The following is a 22,707-nucleotide window of genomic DNA, read 5'->3' as shown; positions in this document are numbered from 1 at the left end:
TCCGACCTTCCTCTCCGTCACCGGTCTCCTCCTCTTCTGCTATCTTCCCTCCTCGTTCCCCTCCTTATCGCCTCCGTCCGTCGGTCGCTCGTTCGTCCTCCGGCCAAACCCCGAGCTCGTTCCTTTTAGGGGTCCATTCGGTCTCGAACCAACCACAAACAATTGATTGAGGAGGAGGAAAGGCAGGGAATTATTGGCACGACTTACACTTTCATTCAGCTAAATCAACCCATCGTCGTGCTTGTCCGTTCGTTCGCCGGCTCCTCCAGATTGCACATTGTCGCATTCCAGCCTCCGTCTTCCAGGGACGGATCCCCTTGCCGCCGTCCACCATTACCGCACACTTCCACCCCATCTCATCACTTCTCGGTCTCACCTACGTGCTGGATGATTATCCCGACTGCGGCCACTTCCAATGCACAGACGCTCGTCTGGCTCGCCGGTCGAGGACGACGCTGAAGACTCCGTGATCACCGTCTCTCGAATCCAGACTGAGCCCAGCCATGTTCCCCATGTTCTCGATCCGCCGGAAAAATCCCGCGCGCAGGCAGCCAGAACCGGCACCAGCTTCGATCTACGGCGAGACACCACAGGCACCTCCAATACCCGCTCGAGAAACTCGAGTCTGTGGCGCACGCCCTCCGCCTCTCATGAGTCCCGATCGTCGTCCGTCATGACCCCGCTGGCCTCCCAGCGACTGCCCATGGAAGCCTCCCCCGAAGGCCAGCACCGCTTTCGTCCGTCGCATCTCCGCAGTCCCTGGCCGATCTCCGTTCTAGCCGCGCTCACCACGCTCGTCGCCTCTATATTCTTATTCTTCATCTGCCGGTCCTTTACCGTACGGCAGGTCGGCGGCGATGGATGTGGCATTCCCGTCATGAGCCCCACGTTCATTCGCATGGTCGGATTCGATACGGAACATACTCGCTTTGCCAGTAAATACAATTTGTTTCTTTATCGGGAAGAGGGTGTGGATCCGTACAACCAGGAGAATCTCGGGGTGAGTTCTTGGCTCAGATTTGATCCCAGAGTCCTTCAATTTTTTCCATCCAGTACTCATGTTTAATCGTGGTTTTAGCTTAATGGTGCACCGGTGCTCTTTTTGCCGGGAAACGCCGGCAGTTACCGACAAGTTAGGTCCCTGGCTGCCGAAGCGTCGCGCCATTACGCCGATGTCGTCCGTCATGACCAAGAGCGCTTGAAGACGGGCACACGAAGTCTGGATTTCTTCATGATTGATTTCAACGAGGACATGGCAGCCTTCCATGGTCAAACGCTGCTAGATCAGGCGGAATACGTCAATGAAGCCATCTCATACATTCTGTCACTCTACCACGATCCTCGACGATCGCGGAGAGACCCCGGCCTGCCAGATCCCAGCTCTGTCATTCTAATCGGACACTCTATGGGAGGCATTGTGTCTCGCACCGCGCTGACCATGGCCAACTATCAGGCGAACTCCGTGAACACCATTATCACCATGTCGGCCCCGCACGCAAAGCCTCCGGTCTCGTTTGAATCAGACATTGTTCATACGTACAAACAGATCAACGATTACTGGCGTGAGGCTTACTCGCAGACATGGGCTAATAACAATCCGCTGTGGCATCTGACGCTGATCTCCATTGCCGGTGGTTCGCGCGATACAGTGGTTCCGTCCGATTATGCCAGTATATCTTCGCTCGTTCCGGAAACGCACGGTTTCACTGTTTTTACCTCCACCATCCCGGATGTCTGGATAGGGATGGACCATCTATCTATTACATGGTGTGATCAATTCCGCAAAGCAATCATCAAATCTCTATTCGATGTGGTAGATGTTCGCCGGGCCAGCCAGACGAAACCGAGAGCCGAGCGCATGCGGATTCTCAAGAAATGGTACTTGACCGGTTTGGAAAGTGTGGCAGAGCGAACGCTCCCCCAACAAGGTACCAACGATGTTGCGCTCTTTGTTGAATGTGTTACTGACAGCTTGAGCAGAACCCAGCACGCTCTTGACATTAGAAGACAGCACCAACACCATCCTCCCACAGGGCCAACGACTGGTTCTCCGCGAATTCGGCCATGAAGCCGGTCCGAACGTGCACCTGCTGCCGGTCCCTCCGCAAGGCGTATCAGGGAAGAAGTTTACGCTCCTTACGAATCAGCACTTCGACAAAACGGGCGAACACGGGACCCTGGAGGTTCTGTTCTGCAGCGTTTTTCCCATGCACAACGGCAAATTTGCCGGCGTGTTCTCATTGAACATGGACTTCTCCGGTGGCAGTGCCGGCTCAACTCGCCTTGCCTGCAAGAATGCCGCTGATGATGGGATTCATCTGCCGGCATCGACGCATTCTTCCCGACATGCTTATGACAGGGTTACGCCTTTCTCTTACCTACAGTATGACTTGGAGGACCTAGTAGAGCACCAGTTCGTGGCGGTTGTTGACAAGGCTCGTTCTCCGACTCGCGGATGGGTCGTCGCTGAGTTCTCCGACAGTTCAGACTCAGTGATCAGAGCTCATGTGGGCTTGGGAGGACTGCTCAGTGCTGGTGTCAAGATGCGACTGCCTGCAAATCGTCCTATGCTCACGGAGGTCAAGATCCCTGCTTTGCATTCAAGTCTGTTGAACTACAAGCTCAAGATCGTGCGACGCGGCCCGCGGCATCAGCAGGAGCTCTTCGCGCCGCTGTTGCGCCAGTCTATTCCGGACCCGCACGAGTCGAAATTCTTCGTCAATGTTCAGCATGTTCATGTCAACCTGCACGGCGTTGCGCCCTTTATGCCTCCCCCGCTTCGCGAACAGGCAGCACTGGGTGGAGTATCTTTCCAGCTGTGGACGGACCCAACTTGCGAGTCGTCGGTTGATATTTCTTTGGCAGTGGATATTCTAGGCAGCTTGGGTGAGCTCGTAATGCGCTACCGGACTGTTTTCGCGGCTTTTCCGGTTCTTGTCATCGCCCTTGTTCTTCGCAAACAGTTCCAGGTGTATAACGAAACCGGCTACTTCATCACCTTCCTCGAGGGCCTTGACAGCACCATACGATCATCCCTGCCCATCCTGCTGCTGGCGATGTCACTGCTGGCGTCCTCCCTGGCTACATCTAGCACCCTGCCGCCGCGCGACGAAATGTTCCACTGGCACACGAACGCCACCGAGACTCCAGTGGACTATACGAAGAATGACCTGCTATTGGGCTCTCAGGATGCCTTCTTCTGGTTTCTGGTACCCATCTTCGGCATGATTAGCGTGGGTGTTTGTGTCCTCATCAACTACGTCGCATTGTCTCTGCTTTCGGTATTCGCCTTCATATATGGTCTCCTGAACAGCCGGTCCGGTTATATTAAACGAGATGACAAGGGGTACGTTTTTGGGTTTTCTCTATCTAGATTTCCACTAATCAACGCAGAAATCTTTCCATGTTCTCTGCTCCTACGCCGAGACGGAGACTGATCAACACGGCTATCCTGCTCATTCTTGTCTCGACGGTTGTTCCTTACCAGTTTGCATACATGGTAGCTTGCATTGTGCAGCTAGCTACCTGTGTGCGCGCCCAATGGCACGCCAAAGAGACTGTAGGCCTTTCCAGCCCTATTTCTGAGCTGTTGCTGATCCTTCCCAGAACTCCACGACTCACTATAACTTTGCAAATTATACCTACTCGATCTTCTTGTTGATGCTCTGGATCCTTCCGATTAACATTCTTGTTCTGCTTGTCTGGGCGCACAACCTTGTGGTTCACTGGTTCATGCCCTTTTCTTCCCATCATAATGTGCTGTCCATCATGCCTTTTATCCTGCTTGTTGAGGCTATGACGACAGGAACCATGATCCCCCGAGTCACCACACGGTAAGGCCTATTGCAGCTACGTCTACGGGCAACCAAACTGATGAATCCAGGTTAAAAAACATCACCTCTGTTCTCCTCTTCGCCATCGCGGTATACTCGGCGGTGTACGGCGTGTCCTACGCCTACCTCCTGCACCATCTTACTAATATATTGGCTGGCTGGTTGGTCGTGATCTACCTGTTTGGCAGTGGCTTCTCGATCCGTCGACTGTGGCGGCTTGTGGACGGAGATGACGGGACGCCCGGCTCCGCGGAAGCCGGCAGTCACATGAAGAAAAAGCCATAATGGTATTCCTCATTAGATGTTTTTTTTTTTTTTGTTTTCTGTTGCATCATGTCGGTTGCCCTGTTGGGGGGCCATGATTATAAGGAGTTCAATTGTCGTCTGCTTTGGAGCGGTGTTGCGTGCTTTCGTGTCTGTCAGAATGACGGACGTCCAACATGTACAGGATTTGGTTTCTCACCGATCTGTTGACACAATGAGTCGTCTGTATATACGGTGGGGACTGGGATATAGACTCTAAGAGATAATACTAGTACGCAAATTCATGTGACTCATGGTTGTGTAGAGATGAGTTCGTGGGAGTACGGTACACCTGGCGGACCACATTGGCGGAAGTATGGAGTTGCAGGACACTTTTGTAGTATGTTTCTGTCGTTGTCAATTCTGATCGACGGAGATGAAGAAACCTCTCTGAGGAGAATCGGTATGGCTTCGCACCGAACGCTAGATCGAATGACTCGAAGAGCTTTGTGTCAACCTCCAGGACCTACCAATTCTAGACTCTTCTCCTCTCCTTCTCCGTGAGAAATCCAAACGCCAAGACCAATCGATGACTGAACCAGTCGACATCAAGCGGTGAGTTTTGGAAGCTTGGAAGTATACAAATCTGCCAAGAGATTAGATCGCCCGCCCGCCGCATCTCCAGCGTCAGCAAAACGGCATCAGTCACACAGCATCAGCACTGCTGCCATGACAAATCCAGACCAACCCAGCTCAATACTCCAAAACTTCCTCGATCATCTGAATTACTAAAGCATCAGATCTCACGACAGTAACCTGGGAAAATAAACCGCTATATCCGAAGCCCCCTCGGAGCAAGATCCTCAGTCTTCGGCATAGCCCCGCGGCATCGGAGTTAGACTTTTTTTTTTTTTAGTTCGTAGTTCTCGGAATTGAATAGACCCCATAGACCCCATAGACCCCCTCCTCCTTCGGACTGAAAATTTTAAAACCCAGAGGGAAAAGGGAAGCTCAACGTGCGACCCCACGTCATTTGTTTTAGGGGGTAGATCTGGAATATTATTGGGATCAGTCTGAAATGAATGTGAATGTGAATATGAATGTGATCGAGTCATAGGTAGTTGAGCATCGCCCCCCCACGCACATGCTTACCGCTCTACTGTATAGCAGTGGAACTGGAATCATCTGGGCTGGACCTTTGAGTCATCAGGGTGGATTGAGTTAACCTGATGGGTACATGTTACACGCATGTGGATGGCCGATCCCCACCAACCTTAACAGAGGTTATTATTCATAGCAGTCTTTCACTTCGGGTTAGGGAATAAGGATTCCGAATTAGGATCCCGATCTTGGGAGGACCTTGGCATATTTGGTAGGCGTGTCGATCATGGGGATGGATTGGATGTACTGTCTGTGGCTGGTATTTACTCTGCATGGCGTGCGGTTACTCTTGTTCGAGGGGTATACTCTGGCCATATGAAGAGTGTTGCTCGGAAGTAGGATAGAACTATATTGAGTGGGCTGTCAATTGTCTTCTACTCGTCAGAGGCATGCAATCTCTTAGATCTCAATCTACAGCTACAGCTACCGTCATAGCCACTACCACGATCCCTGAACCTACTTCCTGCGCATACGTATACTAATAGGCAGCCATAGCATCGGCATCAGCACCAGGCCAGGCAGACGCAGCTTTCGTTCACTTGTAGCGACGCGACATCCGACCACCACACGAAATACGAAGCCCCATCCACGGTTTGGCTCACAGCCTCATAGGCTCATACCCACTGACTCAATCTCTGTCGACTCCGATCCCGGTCCCATCTACCCCGATACAGACATCGTCATCATCATAGCCTTGGCCTAAGTGAGTCCTTAGTTTTAACATGTACTGTACGGTGTCGCGGGACTGGGACTAGACTTCGAGTGTCTCGTGTTTGTCCAGGACCAGGTCTGCTCCTTCCGCGCCCTTCGCGCCTTGGTATGTATGCACTGGATGCAAAGGGTGCAAATCAGAGATGGGCTGGTCTGGAGAAGGCGGGTTGTCAGCTTACTTGTATGTCTGTTGTATAGATCTATCTTGCAGAAGTATGGGGTTCGTATGTAGAGAGTTCATAGTCTATACATATACCGAGAACCACGATTCGATCATAATCTCAAATCTAGCCCAACCTTCTTACTCACTGACTTACCTCCCCCAAACTTTAGTCACTACGCACGTAGTAAACACAGCAAGCACACTGTATGAAAGGGCGTAGACCAAGCATGACACATCCACATCCCGCGCTCCACGCGCCCAACCCTCGGTACGTTCAACCTTCAATTCCCAAGCTCAAAGCCCAAAGCTCACCCTTCCCCCCAAAAATTAAAAAAAAAAAAACCTCCACCACAAAAGAAACTAAACCAAATCAGCACTCCGACCTCCGAAATTCTCGAATTCCTATTCGCGGCTGGCAGGGCTGGGCAGGTGTCTTGGCGCCTAGCCTAGCCCAGCCCAGCCTAAAACCGATGCAAGCAAGCCGTGTGCAGTGCAGGTGCTCGGGTTTATTCCGGCGCTCGGAGTAGATTCTCTGTTTTTTGCTGGAGGGGGTTCGGATTAGGCGTTGTATGACAGGTTCCATCCACACTGGAGTATACTACGTATTCCGGTAGGTGGGTGATTCATCGATACAGGAATAGAATTTTGGTTGGGGACCGTAGGGGTTACATACTATACATACTGTACAGAGGGGGGTTGTATATAAGGAACGTGATGGCCCTGTTGGTTTGAGGTATACTTTTTTGTTCATCTACATCTACATCTACATTCGATTACATTCTAGTATACTCGATTTCTATAATCCCTTCATTGAAGAGACATTGCAGCTGCCACCACCACCGCTACTATTACTATTGTTCTATTCTTCTGCTTGAGATCTCATATCGACGATACTATACTATACCCATACACCACACCAGCTGGTATACAACCACCAACCATCAACCACAACCACCACCACCACCACCACCACCAATAACCATACAAACGAACCCCCCTCCAGACAACCCAGAAACAATCAAAATGCCCTCCACAACCACAATGACCTCAACCACAACCCCCTCCCTCAGATCCACCACCTCAACCATCCACCCCGACCACGACGACGCAGCCTCCACCTCCAGCGTCTCCTCCACCGCCTCGACCCTCCGCTCCCTGAAGACAAAATACCTGGCCAAGATCAAGCCCGCGACGCCGGACTCCGAGTCCAAGGATCACGACAGCACCGCAGCCAAAAAGAAGACGACGAAGAAGGAGAAGGAGAAGACGCTCAAGCACACGCTCACGCAGACCCAGACGAAAGCCAGCAGCGCCAGCCCCCCCGTCAGGAAGGTCGATTATGAGACGTTGGGGACGTATCTTGCTCTGCGGTGATTACCGACTTTCTTGGCATGAGTTGGGGAAAGCAGAAAGAGAATACAGGTTGGGGGTTATGCTTCATGGGGCAGTGAGAAGGGTATGGCATGGGAGGATGATAATGAAGGACTTTGGAAGGAGCAAAACGAAAACCCCATTGGTGGGAAACTTATGTGGTATGATGACTAGTATATATCTTTTGTGACTTTTTTTCTGGCGTGATGTTCGTTTCTTCTTTCTTTTTTTTTTTGGAATATTGTCGGGAATAATGGTGGACTACCCCGTTGATTGATAAGATATTATGGTGTTTGCAAGCATCAACTAGATATTCGTTCGGTTGGAATGATGGAAATTACATACAATCTTTTCTGTCCATAATCTTGTCTTTCAAAGCAGTGGTGCCATGCTGGGGTTCCTATTCTTACCCATTTCTTCATCTGCCCTGAGCTTCGAGCTTCATCACTCTGATTCGCTCCTTGACCTGACATTCTTTTGCAGTTTATCGATCGGCGAGATCAGCCTCCTGCAGTCCCACTCCCAAACGCTGTGTTGAACAGAGCCGAATGTCAGGGGCATTCTCCCTCCAGGACGAGGATGGCGTAATCATCCAGTCTATCACCGACTGACTGGCTCGGATTGGCTGTCATGAACATGGCCTCTTGCTTTCTTGCTGCCTGCTGCCTTTGACACGACAGCTGGAAAGGGATTACGTCTCGGGTTAACAAACCCCACGCAGATACCTGCGAGTTCTTCGCTTGCGAAACACCGTAGTGCTATCAAACCCCAAACCCTTTACCAGTTCACATCGCTGAGCTGGAGCTTCCGGGACCGGAACGCCATCCGGTTACTGCCCGACTTGTCGACTCGGGTATCGCGATGGGGAGAGCGTTTCTCGGCAGCCGAGTCTAAGGAAAATTAGCATTGTACCACCAACAACCACCAAAAAAAAAAAAAAACACACCTTCGGAATTGGCATCGACTTCGTTCGTCATCTCGTAGTTCAGCACCAAACTCTTGATCCGCTGTTGCTCCTCCCGGTCCGCCTGCTGCTGGCTTCGCATCGCGACCGCGAAGCTGGAATCGGACGGCAGATCGATGGTGCGAGTCTGTGCGATTAGCATGTTTCTCCATTACTAGGCAAGTAAAAACCCACCTGCTGCTTGTTGCCCTTCTTCGTCATCAGCGAGAAAGCCATCGTGTTGATTGTGGGCTTGGGAGGCTCCGCCACGTTCACGTTCTCCGCCGCCGCCTCGCGACCGGACCGCTTCATCGGCAAAGGAATGTCGAACACGCCCTTGCGCTCGAACTTCCTCGACTCCATGCTCTCGGACATCATCTTCTCAAACTCGCGATCGAAGTCTGCTTCGGCCTCCGGGTCACGCTCCTCTTCTTGCCGCGTGACGAAGATCTGCTCATCCTCCGACTCGCTCTCACCGGTGTTCTCGGCGTTGGGACCAGACGCCTAGACTTGTTAGCACACGATCGGATACCGCACCGACAGAAAAACTGACCTCGGCTTCATCGCTGGACTCTTGGTCATCTTCTGCCTCAGGAATTGCATCCTCTTCCAGATCATCGTCCGAAGAACTGCTCTCGGCCTCCTCCTCCTCAATGTCCACAGGGCGTTCGGAATCCTGCAGCTTATAATTCTGCGCAACTGCCTCGCTGAAAACTTGCGTAGCTTCGGCAAGGTCAGCCGCCAGTTTCCACTGCGGACGAGCCATCGAGTACGTATCCTGAACAAGGAACTCAACGTCCATCGGCATCGGATCTTTGGTATGCATGTAGTACTGCTCCGGGTTAGTATCCAGCTCGGATCCACACAGAACAGATCATCGTACCTGGAAGAAATTGAGGAAGAAATCGAGCTTCTTCTTCGCGGACCCGCGGTCAAAGCAGTGGCCGCACGTGTCGAGCAGCGTGCAGACCAGACGAATGCGGAAAAAGTCATCAGGCAAGTCCAGCGGATTGACCTTCCCAGCTACTGGCGTTCCTCCTTCTAGGGACACATTAGAGATTCTCCTTTGACCGACCATGAATACAACTCACCGTGACCGAAGGTGACAATGCGATACAAGGTATCGAAGATGACAGGCGAGTCGATCATCTTGTAATTGTAGAGTTCTCCAAGATACTTGACTTCCGCAACTCGCTTCTGGTTGAACTTAAAGTCATTTTGCTCGAGACCCAGAGTGATCTGCTCGAGGACATTGTCCACAACCCCAATCACGAACTCCTGGTGATACCGATAGAGGGCGCTGACCAGGATCGCGAGCAAGTGGATGTTTCCATACTTGACCTTGACCGGTTTGCTGAAGACCTTCTCCAGGATGTCGATCACTTCACCTTCTTCCCAGTGTAGCTTGCGAATTGATTTCAGAATCTTAGTGTAGTTCCGCTTATTCATGTCCAGATATACGATCCGGCGGATGTAGGCTTCCATAGGTGTACGTTCCTTCTGCTGAATGGCAGGCCGGGGTGGCGGATCAACGTAGTAAATGGCGTTCTCGATAATCATCCGCTCCTGTTGACCAAGGTGTTGAACAGTCTTCTTTCGTCCCAGGGTCTCCAGGAAAGAGGCCATCCTCGGAGCTGTCTCCGGGTTGCGGAGTAAGTAACGACCGCAGTTCTCCAGCAGATAACCGATGATCTCGATGTTCATGCGCGAGAAGTCATCCAACGAGACCTTGAAGCAATGGAAGATGATATGCTCAGGCACCACGCCGAACTTGGTCAACTCCGCCAGGTACCGGACATTGCCCATGCGAACCTGCCCTAGGAACTCCTTCGACTTCCGGCGTTGAAGACTTCTGAACTCTTCATCAAGATACGTAGTCAAGCCCTGAGGAATGTCAGGCATGTATTGCCCGAGCGTAGCGACCAGGCGAGAGTACAGCGGCAGAAGATCGAGACGTCCCTTGGGAACATCAGACACCGCCTTGATGAGCCTGTTGCGCGACGCTTTCGAGTTAAGAAAGCAGAAATCCAAGGCCATCTGATCGACATGGTCCTTGGTTTGTAGATCGGGTAGTTTGGCAAGGAGAGCATCCACCTGGGCTCCTACAGTCTTGCTTGCAATGGCTGTAGATTGATCGTCGGCATCCGCATTCTTCTCCTCCGATACTTGAGTCTGAGCGGCGGACTCGGATTTCTCTGCGCCGGCCTCTTCGCCATCCCCTTTCTTCTTGGCTGGCTCTTCAGAATCAGGCTTCTTCTTTCTGGCATCCTCCAGTAGGACAGCTGGCACTTTGCCCTTGAGGTCAACCAGGTTCTCGTAGAAGCGCCGCTCTTCTTCGTCTTCCCAGATGCCGGCACCCTCACCCTGACCGCGCAGGTACTCCGTCGTCTTGACCAGTCCAATTCCTCCAGCCGATGCCGCATCGGGGTTTTCCTTCTCAGCTAGAGCCGGCATTTCCGCCCCGAGCGCCTCGCAAAGAACTTGAGTGTTGGCAACCAGTTTCTCCAGCGACTTGGTCTGCTTCTCGAAATTGGCCTGACGGTCCTCGAAGATCTCGCCACTTTTCACGTACGCCTCTGCATTGCGCCGGCTCTGAGCCGCCAATGCCCTCTGATCACGGACAACATGCGCCTTGACGTCCTCCAGGTACCGGTTCAGGATATGGCGGAAACGCAGCTGGAGTTTCTCCGGGATCAACGGGGGGTCGTTCTCTTCCGCCTCGCCCTCAGCACCCCCGCCATTGACCGCATCCCCCGAGGCGCCATTCGTGGTGGTCGTCGCGCCGTCCGCCTCGACCGTCTTCCGGCCTTCCTCCACCAACTTGGTCCCCAGCACATCCCAACTGAAGCTCTTCACAAACAGGACCGCCAGGGGGAGATTCAAGTGATCGCGATCATGGCCCAGGAGATCCTTGAGCACTTCCATGGGAAACGGCTCCGACTCCTTGTCACCGCCGCCGTCCCTGGTCGCCGAGAGCGGCGCCTTGTTGCTCTTCACGGGCCCGTCGGTCGCCTTCCCGACGACGCCAGCATCTTTCCCCTTGGTCGCCGCGGCCCCGAGGTCATCCGGGCGGTCAATGTCGTCCAGGGTGCGCAGCACGCCCACCAGCCAAAGCTCCGTGGCGACGCGCAGCAGCACGCGGTGGCGCGACAGGCGCTCCTTCTCCTCGCGCTCGCGCACCTCCTGGCTCAGGGCTTTGAGCTGCCCTTTGTCCGGGGTGCTGAGCCCGCGGCCCAGCAGCCATCCGATCTGGCGGGTGAACTCGCCGGGGCCGAACCGTTGGTGCAGGGCGCTGGCGATCTCGACCCCCGTGGCGATCTCGCCGGGCGACTTGAGCTTGCAGAGTCCTTCGTAACAGGCCGAGATGATCTCCGACAGGTACTTGTGGAGCGACAGAGTGCGGATGTCGGCGAGAAAGGTGGCCTGGGCGGAGGCGTTGATGCCCGTGCGGAGGCGCTTGATGAAGGCGGTGTTTTTCTTGAGGGCAGAATCGAGGGATTTGCCCACGGGGAAGACATCTGTGGTGTTGCAGCGAAGGAATTAGCGATAGGAATATCTCCGGGAAGCTGGGAAAGTGCGTGGTGTGTGGTTTTGTGTTTGTGCAGGGAGAAAGTGAAAAAGAAGTCGGAAGGAGGGCGTTGGTGCGTCATTGTCGGAGGAGGGAAAGGGTATGATTTTACCAGTCTCGCCAGCCCAGGCTCGCTCGTTCAGATCGCGGAGTTCCCCTGTAGGTAAACGAGATATGTTAGCTGGTCGTATCACACGCGAGAAACGCTGTTCTGGCGAGGTTTACGCTTTCGGTGACGATCCATGGCGTGGCCGCCGGTGCGATGTTCGCAGTTTATGTTGGGTGGGATGGATTTCAACTATCCAGAATTCCTTTCAGCGAGTGGGAAAGGAGGGCGCATAAGTGACTTGAACGCCACATTGGGGAGAATGAGAGGGAGAAAGTGACGCGCGCACTATTTTGGGGCGTCAAGGGAGAAATGAAATATTGCAAAGTTGAGAGTGGCTGACGAAAGTTGCAGTGAGTGACGGACCGAAGGCGGAGGAGGAGGAGGGCGGAGGGGAAGGAAGGAAAAGCGGCTTGGATGATCGTCTGTCTCTTTCTCCACTCACAGAGATCACTGGAGCGGACGACGGAGTATACAACAACCAATTCTTACTACTTTCTCTGCGCATAACTTTGTTGTTTTTCTTTATCATTGTTTTAAAGTCAGATAATCCATGACAGTGATCATACTCCTATGAATTAAAGTTAAACTCCCCCGGCCAGCGACATCATCCTGCAATCGTGCCCCGTATTTTTCCCCGCATCAGCAGCCAGTTCAGCATAGATTCATGGAAGCAATTGACCAGTGTTCAGCAGGTACAGCAGATGCAGTAGACTTTTGACTAAACTAACCGCTGCAATCTCCTCTCCCCTATCCACCTACATTGTGTGGACTAATCGCAAAGCCCGTCCATCCGCCAGAACCATTTCCTCACGCAATCCCATTGCTCAACCATCATCATCAAAAACATTATGATAATCACAAAAAACAGCACGGCCACCAGCTATCATAATCCTCGGTTGCCCATTCCCTTCACCACCCAATCCAACCTCCACGAACCCGATTAGTGAACCCCCGCCGGCGCCTCCGAGAATCCGGGCCTGTCCCCCTCCTCATCCTCCAGATCCAACAACCGAGTCTGCAGCTCATGCTTCTGGTCCTCGTTGCTCCAACTCTGCTGGCGAGCCACGGGTGGCTTCCAAGGTTTGTCTGCCCTTGTGCTAGTGGGACCCGCGGCTGCACCTAGATCAGCCCCGGAGGAGGAGGCGATACCGGAGTGGTCGGCTGAATTGTCTGTTGGGAACTGGATGACGTCTGAGTCAGGACGGTTGGTTCGAGATTTGTTGATGGACATTTTATGTGGTCTCTGCCTTGTGTAGTGGTTCAATGGGGATGCGGTAGGAGATGTCAAGGGAGGTAGGTAATTGTAGATGTGGAACGTTGTGGTCGGGTATTTCTCTTTGATAGGCGTGTTGGAAGTGAGCTGAGTGTAGGTGAGGGGGCTGGGGCGAGTTTGAAATACTTAAAAGAGGGAGGAGAGAGAGGGTTGCGCTTTTATGCAATGATAACACCACACTTCGGAATGACGTCTCCTGCGTGGCGGTGGCTTTGCTTCTTTTGTGAGACGATAAGAGACAAGGCGATGGCAAGGACGTTGTCTACCAGAAGAAAAGTTCTGGGATCTTTGAGAAGGAGAGCAGAGCAGACAAAAGAGGGGGGAGCAACTGGCCACCACCGATGGGGAGGAAATCAACGTCACTTCCCGGTCTAGAATGAGGGGAAGTAGCACAGAAAGAGGAGGTACGGGGAGGTACGGGGAGGTACGCGAAGCTACTCTATGGATCACCTTATTTTCACCACTAGAGCTTGTACCGTACATACTCTCGCCGAAGTTCGTATCGCCACATTATGCAATTATTCATTCATTCAATCAATCCTCACGCAAACCTTTGAGAAGTGCCTCTGCTCATCCATATACCGATAAGCCTCCTCGACCTCCTCAAACCCAAATACCCTCTCATCGATCGCCGGCTGGATCCGATGCTCCTCGATAAACCGATTCATCTCCTCAAACTGCTGTCTTGTGCCTAGCAGAACTCCTCTTACCGTACACAAGTTCACAAGACAGTCGATCAGAGTATTGACATTCGAGTCTGGGGCACCTCCCAGCAAACCCGTCATGGCAATCACCCCCTCCGGCCGCACGGCCTTCAGCGACTGGCTCGCAGTCGACAACCCACCCACGTCGACCACGAGATGCACACCCTTACCGTCCGGCGTCAACTGCCGCGCAGACTCTCCCCACTTGGGGTTACGACGGTAGTTGAGCACATGGTGCGCGCCGAGAGCTTGGAGGCGCTGTGCTTTGGTGTCGGAGCTGGTCGTGGCGATCACGGTGGCACCCGCTGCCAACGCGAACTATATAGCATTGAGGGTCAATTTATCGAGCAGCCCAGAGAACAGACAAGCAATTGGCAGACTAGAACGCGAGGGGAAAGAGAGTACCTGCAGAGCAATGACCGATACCCCACCTGTCCCCTGTACCAACACAACATCCCCCTTCCTCGGTGCACGCGACGACAGCCCAAAAAGCGCATTCCAGGCCGTCAACGCAGCGCACGTCAATGTACTTGCTTCTACAAACGACAGGCTGGACGGCATCTTCACCAGCGCCGTCTGATGGAACACGGCGTATGGACACAGCGTCCCGTCTACCCGCTGACCCAGCCCACTGCCGATGTCTGCGAAAGTGACCGGCTCGGATTCAGGCTTATGCGGCACCATGTATGTGCAGACTCGGTCCCCAGGTTGAAAGTCTTGCACTTGGGGCCCGACACTTTCGACGATGCCGGCACCGTCGGATGCAGCTACCACATTGGGGTTGATGACGAGGGAATGGGCTCCCTGAGCGGTCAAAAAGAATTCAGCTATCGATTGTCCGATGGCAGAGAGAAGGAACAAATCATATAAGGTGAACGACAGTGCATACCTTCGCGATGGCTAGGTCTCGGTGATTGAGCGATGCTGCGTGAATGCGCACCAAGACGTCATGGGAACCCAAGGAAGGGACGGATTTATCATGGATGAGTCTGAGACTTGAGAGACCTTGCTGGCCTTTAAGGATCCAGGCCTGGGAGGCGTGCATTCTGGCTTTCGAGGATGTTTCGGAATGTGACTTGGGAAGCAGTACGCAGTTAACGGGACTCGAGAAATACGACGACTCTCATAAACGGGGGGAACCCGCATGAAACAATTTTGCAGCCATTGGGATCGAAGGACCAAAACCAGGAGAAACCTGGATCCGAATGGAAGCTGGCGCGCTGGCTGCACATTTTCGAGTCTGCCATTGCCATGATGTGGGGACCTTGAATCATGCTGATGTGTCGGGAAGCCAGCACCAAAATAGCTGCACGACTCAATGGATTCCATGGCCGAAGTCTAGAGCCAGAATTGACCAATCCGAGGACGGGCAGTGGAGATTAACCGTTGACCCGGGCGGAGGTCCGGACGCATTTGTTGGGCGGCTTGCAGCAGTTTGACCCACAACAGAGGGTTTCATCTCTCCACCCCCAAGTCTACGTGGGTGAGGGCAACAATGCCGTGCAATCCATTATTCGCGGGCGCATCAAGGTAGACTAGAAGAGCAGCGAGCTCGAGCTCTTCGTTCACCGCAACCGCGGCGACCAGCGCCGTCCAACTACCCCAAGTTGATGTCGTCACCTGCAAACCGAACGAGAGGTAGTCGGGTCACGCTTGAGGCTTTAAGCGAAGCCGTCTTCGCAGCATCCAGTGATATGTCGGTGACAGTCAGCGACACCTGCGATTCACGGAACTGGCCTAGAAGGTGATCGATACCGGCATGTACGGCAACGCCTTGAGCGTCTGCTGGGCTGTGTCTGACCGGCGAGCCATCCCACCGACGAGACGGCCCGTGTCAGCCTGGTCATCGACGAGGACTGGGCTTTGTCGTCACGAGCGGCATCATTCCGGGCAGAGTCTACACGCACAGCGGGGATGTTTCTGCGTTTGTTCCGGATAGGATGACTGCGGCGCATGAAGCTCAGGATGTGTGATACGAGGAAATGGTAGCCAATGCTACTTTGCCTGCGCTGCCGCCTATGAAGGCTACGGGGGATACCCTTGAGGTGCTACAAATATACGGCGGTCAACGTCAGGCCATGCAGAGTAATGTCCATTGGAAATTGGTACGATGACTTGACCAGTGCGGCTCCCTATGCCCCCCCGGCGAGTGGAAGACGACCGACACGCAGTATCATGTTGCCTCTAGATCCGATGCAGAAGTCTGGCAATGAACACGACAGCGAGCACATCCTGGAGCTTCAGGCAATTCCCGTATTCTTCCAGTATTTGACTGCTCAAAAGTTAGCCTCGGATCAGCAGGCCACTTTCCACCTCTTGATACATCCCGAGGGGGCGATAACAGGCTGCATGAGGATCTTCTTCTTAAGACGTTCTTGTACACTGGTGACTCCCACGACCTAGATCTCGCCAAGAAGCTCCAATATCAAGTCATGTCAACCCTCGGTAGCAACAGGAACAAGGAAAACCCCTATGTCCTGCCGAATGCCAACGGGATGAAATCAAGGGTCCTCCGAAAAATGTCGCCGTGGTGGATGAAACAAACTGGCCAAAATCTGTGGCTGACACAAGGCAGCTAGTGCGGTCTGGGATTATCTCAATGACCTCGAAGTGAAGGGTTCGTTTGTGGGGTATTGTCATCAATGCTCGAGCAGTTTACGAGCATCTGGATGAAAGAATGGACAACATCCATGGTGAAACAACAGCGTTTGCAGGCGCCCCGGAAGGAATGGTGGAATGACTATCTCGACTGTCAGGTGGAGCGCAGTCCAGCACCATGGTTTCGCCCCACGCCTCCCGCCAATACAAGAGAGCGTGCTTAGCCTCCCGTCTTCGTGATTCTCTTGCTCCAATCCGTTCCGTCTTCTGGTCTTCATTTCAATAACAAAATGCCGGTGAGCTTTGATAGCCTTCCTACGGAATGACTGTTTGCCATGGCTATCCTTAATGCATCCGCTCTTCATGAGCTCAAAGTTACAATTCCTCTCCGGGACTTTCTTCGCAGAAATCCACGCCTCTCGGGTGTGTCTACCCTACCTACGCAGGTCCAAGTAACGGTACATGCATATGCCCCGCATTCATGAGTAATTGTCAGTGTTGAAGATTCTGTGTCGAGTGGGATTGCCCATCCATGTAGGTGGATCTCGCGGCGCTTGGGTGTTAGAGTAGCCTGGACCGAGTGGAATGGCAAGATAACCCACCCTTCTCACTTCGAAGCTATGCATCTGTCCAGCATCTTCGAGAACCTCAACCACTTCCCTATCGGTGAAGCGCACAGCGCAATGTACAGGTGTGCCCCCATTCTGTACAGGCAGTTTTCAGATCAAGATCCTCTTTAGCAAGGAGAAGTCTTGTCTTAAGAACTGGATCTGATATGCTCGGAACAAGAGTCTTGCTAAATAGAGCTGGATTCCACCTTTGCCCCGGATCCAGTACAGTGCAAATGTTCTGTCAAAACCAGGCGGTGGTGAAAACGAAAGAACATCGAATAAGGTGACCTGTAATTGATATGGAACGGCACAGTGTCGTACAGTTCACGAAAGTTGGTCCGGCCCTCGGCATCCCCTGCCAAAAAGGCCTATCGAGTACGACCTGGGTATATACGAAAAACGCCAAGATAATAGCTAGATTGTTACCAGAGCTAAAATCCTAAGAGTTGCTACACACGGCTCTGCTTCCCTTAGCAAGTTTGATCTGTACCCCAGAAGTCCGGGTCATCCCAATGGGAGTCCGGTCCCACGCAATACGTCACCCCCGTCTTCAAATTCCCATCACAATCACCGCCGCCGCCGCCGGACAGCGAGGGGTTGGATGCCTGGAAGAGGCTGGCCGGGATGGCCTGCTTGACGCAGATGGCTGCGCAGGTGTCCCCCTCCTGGGCGGTGTACCATTTCCCACAGTAGCAGGTTGTGCCATTGGCCACGGTCGCTCCCGCCGGCGCATATGTGAGGGCCTGGGTGTAACCGTTGCTGATCCCGGGGGCGAGAGATGCGCTGCCGGTGGCGTTGTGGCTGCCGCCCTGGGGGGAGAGGCAAATGACGCTGCCGTGGATCCAGCGGGTGCTTTGGAGGTTGGTGCACTTGCCGTTGATCCAGGGGTTGTACTTGCGCACGTCGCCGGATTGGAGGAGAGACTGTTGGGCCCGGAAGATCGAGTAGCAGGTGTCGTCATCCTGGAGGGTGTAGAGGGTGTCACAGCTGAAGGGGATGCACAGCTCGCGGCCGGCGATCAGCTCGCGGCAGTCGTTGACGAGGGCTGGGTTCCCGATCTGGATGGCCGCCGAGGCGACCGAGTATTGTGTGGCCAGGCTGTCGCATGTGTCGCCTTCCACCGTGATGTGCGTGACACCGGAGGCGCAGAACGGCGGCTCGGCTTCCTCCGTCGTCGTCGTCGTCGTCCACAGAGGGTCATGGAGCTCGGTGGCTCCCGAGAGACCGCATTGCTGGTGGACGAGCTCGAGCCCGTCCTTGTCATCTTCCGTATAGGCCGCATATGGGCTGGTCTGGCGCATCTGGAGGGAGGTTGTGAAGCAGTAAGAGCACATCTCCGCGGAGGGCATGGCCGCGACGCTGTCCACCAAGGTGAAGTGTGTGAGGACATCCGGGCAGTATTCCCCTGTCGAAAGATCCCGGAGACAAGTCAGATTGTAGCCCGCGTACAGGTAGCCGCCGGCCGCCGTGGGGTCGGTATCGTCGATCGTCTGGTCCGCGCAGTTGCTGGAGACGTTGTCCATCCAGCTTTGGAGAGACGTGCTGCAGCCATGGTCACAGACGTCATCGGCCATCGTGCTGTTCTCAATGTACTGACCGATTCCCGGGTTTTGGTAGCTCGCCTGCAGCCAGGGGTGACAGAAGATCTTCTGCGATAAGGCGGTCTTGCACGTGTCGGTGAGCCCGTCCAGCCAGGCAGGCTCATACAGCTGGAATCCGGGGAACTTTCTCGCCCCAATCGTGGCATTTCCCTCACGGACCCAGGCGAGGATGGACGACATGAACCCATTCACATTGTCGGGGGCTTTGGTCGGGATCTCGTTGTGGGCGCTGACCATCTCCACTATCCCCTTCGTCACGATGTTATACACCCATGTATCCGTACTCTCTTCGATCTCCACTGCTCGTTGCTGGCAATCGCCGGTGTCCAGACAACTCTGGCTGTACGCGGAAAACCAACTATAAAGGCCTATGTATTTTTGTGATGATTAGCTAGAATCACATCCTGTGGTTCAAGTTGGAGGATGGAGAACTCACCTGCGCCCATGGAGTAGATGGACGACGAATCGAGAATCCTGAGCGCCCAAGATACGGGACATAGCGAGGAGCCCGCGATGCAGTCCGAAAAGGTAGGGTCGTTGGGAAACAGCCCGGGGGTGAAAGGACTCGGTGCAGGAGGAATGTACTGGAAGTATGGGGACTCGGTTTGGATCATGCCCAGGTAGAGGTCTTTTGCCTGAGAAACTTGATATTGGTACAGCACGTTGTGTTCGGAGGCAGTTCCGTAGAGCCAGGTAGGACCCTGACTCTCAATAAGCACCCCGCGTGCAGAATACACATCAATCTGATCTTGCGTCTGAACGTCCAAGTCATGATCCGCCGTCCAGAGCCAAATGTTCGACAGATACGCCGAGGACTGAGGCGTGAGATGGAGCATCAATGATGCTGCTACACAGCCAGGGTTCGCGAACCCCAACCCTTTCGGGCATTGACTGGCTTGCAAGTCTGAGCCAATTGCTCCGCCAACTCGGAAATGAGAATCTAACCAACATTCAAGAGTCAGTAGCGCGATTCACTGCGCTGGGAAGAGATGAGGGATCTACGTACCCCACATGCCTGTCGAGCCTTGGAGAGTTTGACGAACGTTCCATTCCACCAGCACCACTCCAGCCGTCGGTCCAGCGACAGTGAACATCAAGCTTTGGATCTCGACGATGCCTTTATCGCCAGGACGCCCCACTTGTACCGCAACGCGTGGGCTTCGTTCATCTTGGAACTTGGGTCCCGTGGCCATGATCTGAGACCACACTTGGCCTATAATGCGCGAGTTGATAGGAACATGCAGCGTGTCCGTGATGACATAGACTCCGTAGGGGAAGAAGACAATTGAGGACATATTCGCCGCCCGATCCAGGATACTGTTCAAGACCGCCGTATCATCGGTTTTGCCGTCCCCCGCTGCGCCCCAGGCTTTGACGTTGATCACTTGACTCATACCAATGTCCCTGTAGGTAGGGCGGTCTCGGATGAAGATATTCGGAATGACATAACTGTAAGTATCCGTCAAAGCGGCACTGCGGGTCATGCTGGGAATGTCCTGGCCGTTGTAGAACGTGCTGTTGGTGCTGGAGGTCGCAACCCTTCCGAAGCCCCAGGAAACCACCTTCTTATAGTAGCCGCCAGCCATCAGCGTCTGGTCCTGCGCGGTGTCTCGGATGGCAACCTCCACGTTGAGAAAGGCCGCATTTTGGAGCAGGAAGGAAGTTGAGTTCTCGGACTGGAGAGTAGTCACGATGCCTGTCTGGGTGTTTGTGATCACAGCATCGACCAGAATCAAGGAACCAACAGATTGTCCCGTGCTTTTTGGGCCTCCGGCCTGATTCCAGTTACACAAGCTTTAGCTGAGCACTGTGCCAATTCAAGACAAAAATGTATCGAGAAGGGAGAGCTTACCCCACCGACTATCACAACACCGTTGGTACAGTTGTCAATGAAAATGTCTTGCATCGTCCAAGCCCAGTCCCAGTGTACCTGCAAGGCAGTCTTGCAGTTCAAGAACGTCATATGGGTTGTGGTGAATTGCTGATTCCCAAAGTATGCCCTGTAAGGATCATGTCAGCCAGATTTGCAAAAGAAAATCAACCATGGGCGTTCCAGCACCATACCCAAAGTTGCCACCCACAAAGGTTAAGTTCGTGAGAAATCCTCCGCTGCCGTTCTCCATGTAAATTCCCTGGGTCCGTGCTTAGTCTCTGCGTCCTCTGCTTGGAATCTGTTCACTGCGGCCATCTTACCTGCTGTGTGGTGACCCCGTCTTGCATCATATAAAACTCGATGTTTTCCAGGGACGTCCCTTGGGCGACCTGCCAGTGAATGGCACAGACATATGCATTGGGATCGGTCCGAGTAATATCCATTCGGAAATTCCGAATCGATCTCAGGAAATTGTTCTGGTTGACGTACCACTCCGTATCGTCGCCGATATAAACATCCGACGTGATCACTCCCAGACCCACGAAACTGGACGCTGCCAGGATGGTGGGATAATCAAAAGGCTAGACCAGGTGTCAGCAGAGCATGAGGGGTACGGGGCTCACATCTTACTCACGTTTCCATAAAACTCGGTATTGTAGTACTGAATAATGGGCGAGCTAACCAGATACGTCCCCGAGGGGAAATAGACAAAGGCAGGATAGATGGTGCTGGAGCCACAGTTCACTCCACACCGGTTTCCGTCCGAGATGGCCTTATTGATAGCCGCAGTGTCGTCGGTGATCCCATCACCTTCCACGCCCCCATTAGTACCTACAGAGGTGCTTTCGTAAAAATCGGGAAGTGTTTGTCTTACCTTTGGCCCCGTAGTCCATAACATTTCTCCAGACCTAGGTGTAATGTTAGCACAGAATCATTTCGAGGCAAGACTGTTTTTTTAAAAATCGGCGCCACTCGCCTTATAGCCTTCCGGTGCAAAGGGACTGGATCCGGTATCGCCCATGGCTGTGAGCCAGAATTCGTTACCGGCCGAGGAGCGCTTTCGCAGCTCAACGTGCGGCTTCTCCGGGGAGTCATCCCCTGAGGGGACACTGGGGATATAACTACCGTCAAGGCCATTCGGCCGCTGGTGTTTCTGTTTGGGCACGTTGGTATCATTGTTCTTGTAAGGTCGGTACTGGGCGACGATGGCCGCGATATCGACGCCATAGTCCGTAGGGAGGGGCTGAGGGGAGGCCTCGGCTACCAAGCGCGCCGCTTCGACCAGCTCCGGGGGGATTGTATACGTATATTTCTGATCACCTTCTTCGCTGCTTCGCTTGGTTGCATTCAGCCTGGCGTGGAGGGAAGCGTCTGCCGCCATCGCACCGCTCTCATAGTCCAGGGCTGGCGCCATCTCGCCATCCCGCGGTGCAGCGTCGGACTTGAACTTATACTCGTTCCACTGGGGGTTCGCAAGTCGTCCTGGATTCATGACCGCCAGAGCTTCCTGGGCTTTCCTGACCATGAGCTCGGCCTCCGACAAGCCGCTCAAGGAAGGCGAGGGCGTTGAGGCGGGAAGAGCCCTTGAACTGGACACACCCAGTGCGCTATTCCAATGCCCTCGGTTGTGATGATGGTGGAACCGCTCGTGGCCATGATGGCTTGCTACACAGGTAGAAACCAGAAGAATGAGGAGTGCACATGATAAGAAGAAGCGTCGCACGAGCGCAGGATGCGAGGGCCCAGAGGGTTGAGCCATGCCACAGTATGCAGGAGCTGAGTCGATCTTTAACTGGCAAGCCTGACAAGATGGAGACTTTCATGGGAATATATCACTTTCGGCTACATCTACATTGTGTCCGTATTTCGGAGTACCTTGCCACCCCCCCCCCCCTTTTTTTTTTTTTTTTTCCCTTCAAAATCCCTCATCTGATGGGAAGCACGA

At 53.6% G+C, this 22,707-nt stretch overlaps 5 protein-coding genes across 5 annotated transcripts; 2 read left to right on the top strand and 3 right to left on the bottom strand.

The window, feature by feature from the left end:
* Positions 1-415: 415 nt before the first annotated feature.
* On the top strand, positions 416-4,382 carry BO82DRAFT_313077 (GPI inositol-deacylase; the record flags this gene model as incomplete). The annotated part of the gene is made up of 6 exons (XM_025632463.1): positions 416-1,000; positions 1,079-1,928; positions 1,981-3,346; positions 3,394-3,559; positions 3,607-3,833; positions 3,884-4,382. The coding sequence occupies 6 exons, from the start codon at positions 416-418 to the stop codon at positions 4,116-4,118; spliced, it is 3,429 nt and encodes a 1,142-aa protein (XP_025490610.1). The 3' UTR covers positions 4,119-4,382.
* Positions 4,383-7,134: 2,752 nt separating this feature from the next.
* BO82DRAFT_365977 (uncharacterized protein) lies at positions 7,135-7,485 on the top strand (the record flags this gene model as incomplete). Its single annotated transcript, XM_025637024.1, has 1 exon — positions 7,135-7,485. The coding sequence occupies one exon, from the start codon at positions 7,135-7,137 to the stop codon at positions 7,483-7,485; it is 351 nt and encodes a 116-aa protein (XP_025490609.1).
* A 774-nt stretch (positions 7,486-8,259) lies between these two features.
* On the bottom strand, positions 8,260-12,456 carry BO82DRAFT_338322 (regulator of nonsense transcripts 2; the record flags this gene model as incomplete). Its single annotated transcript, XM_025633429.1, has 8 exons — positions 12,219-12,456; positions 12,106-12,150; positions 9,517-11,943; positions 9,309-9,466; positions 8,979-9,260; positions 8,621-8,929; positions 8,429-8,573; positions 8,260-8,372 (listed from the first exon to the last, which is right to left on the bottom strand). The coding sequence occupies exons 1-8, from the start codon at positions 12,235-12,237 to the stop codon at positions 8,260-8,262; spliced, it is 3,498 nt and encodes a 1,165-aa protein (XP_025490608.1). The 5' UTR covers positions 12,238-12,456.
* Positions 12,457-12,654: 198 nt separating this feature from the next.
* BO82DRAFT_433394 (zinc-dependent alcohol dehydrogenase family protein) lies at positions 12,655-15,124 on the bottom strand (the record flags this gene model as incomplete). Its single annotated transcript, XM_025640870.1, has 4 exons — positions 12,655-13,462; positions 13,927-14,397; positions 14,485-14,883; positions 14,969-15,124. 4 exons carry the CDS (start codon positions 15,122-15,124, stop codon positions 13,043-13,045), a joined length of 1,446 nt encoding a protein of 481 aa, XP_025490607.1. The 3' UTR covers positions 12,655-13,042.
* Positions 15,125-17,758: 2,634 nt separating this feature from the next.
* Positions 17,759-22,287, bottom strand: BO82DRAFT_384461 (glycoside hydrolase family 55 protein; the record flags this gene model as incomplete). Its single annotated transcript, XM_025638102.1, has 8 exons — positions 17,759-19,257; positions 19,326-19,829; positions 19,896-20,664; positions 20,742-20,889; positions 20,954-21,021; positions 21,083-21,343; positions 21,397-21,593; positions 21,735-22,287. The coding sequence occupies 8 exons, from the start codon at positions 22,285-22,287 to the stop codon at positions 17,759-17,761; spliced, it is 3,999 nt and encodes a 1,332-aa protein (XP_025490606.1).
* Between the last annotated feature and the right edge of the window lie 420 nt (positions 22,288-22,707).

The sequence above is a fragment of the Aspergillus uvarum genome (assembly GCF_003184745.1).
Source record: "Aspergillus uvarum CBS 121591 unplaced genomic scaffold BO82scaffold_37, whole genome shotgun sequence".
NCBI classification, from domain to species: Eukaryota; Fungi; Ascomycota; class Eurotiomycetes; order Eurotiales; family Aspergillaceae; genus Aspergillus; species Aspergillus uvarum.
This window is presented reverse-complemented; position numbering and strand designations above follow the sequence as displayed.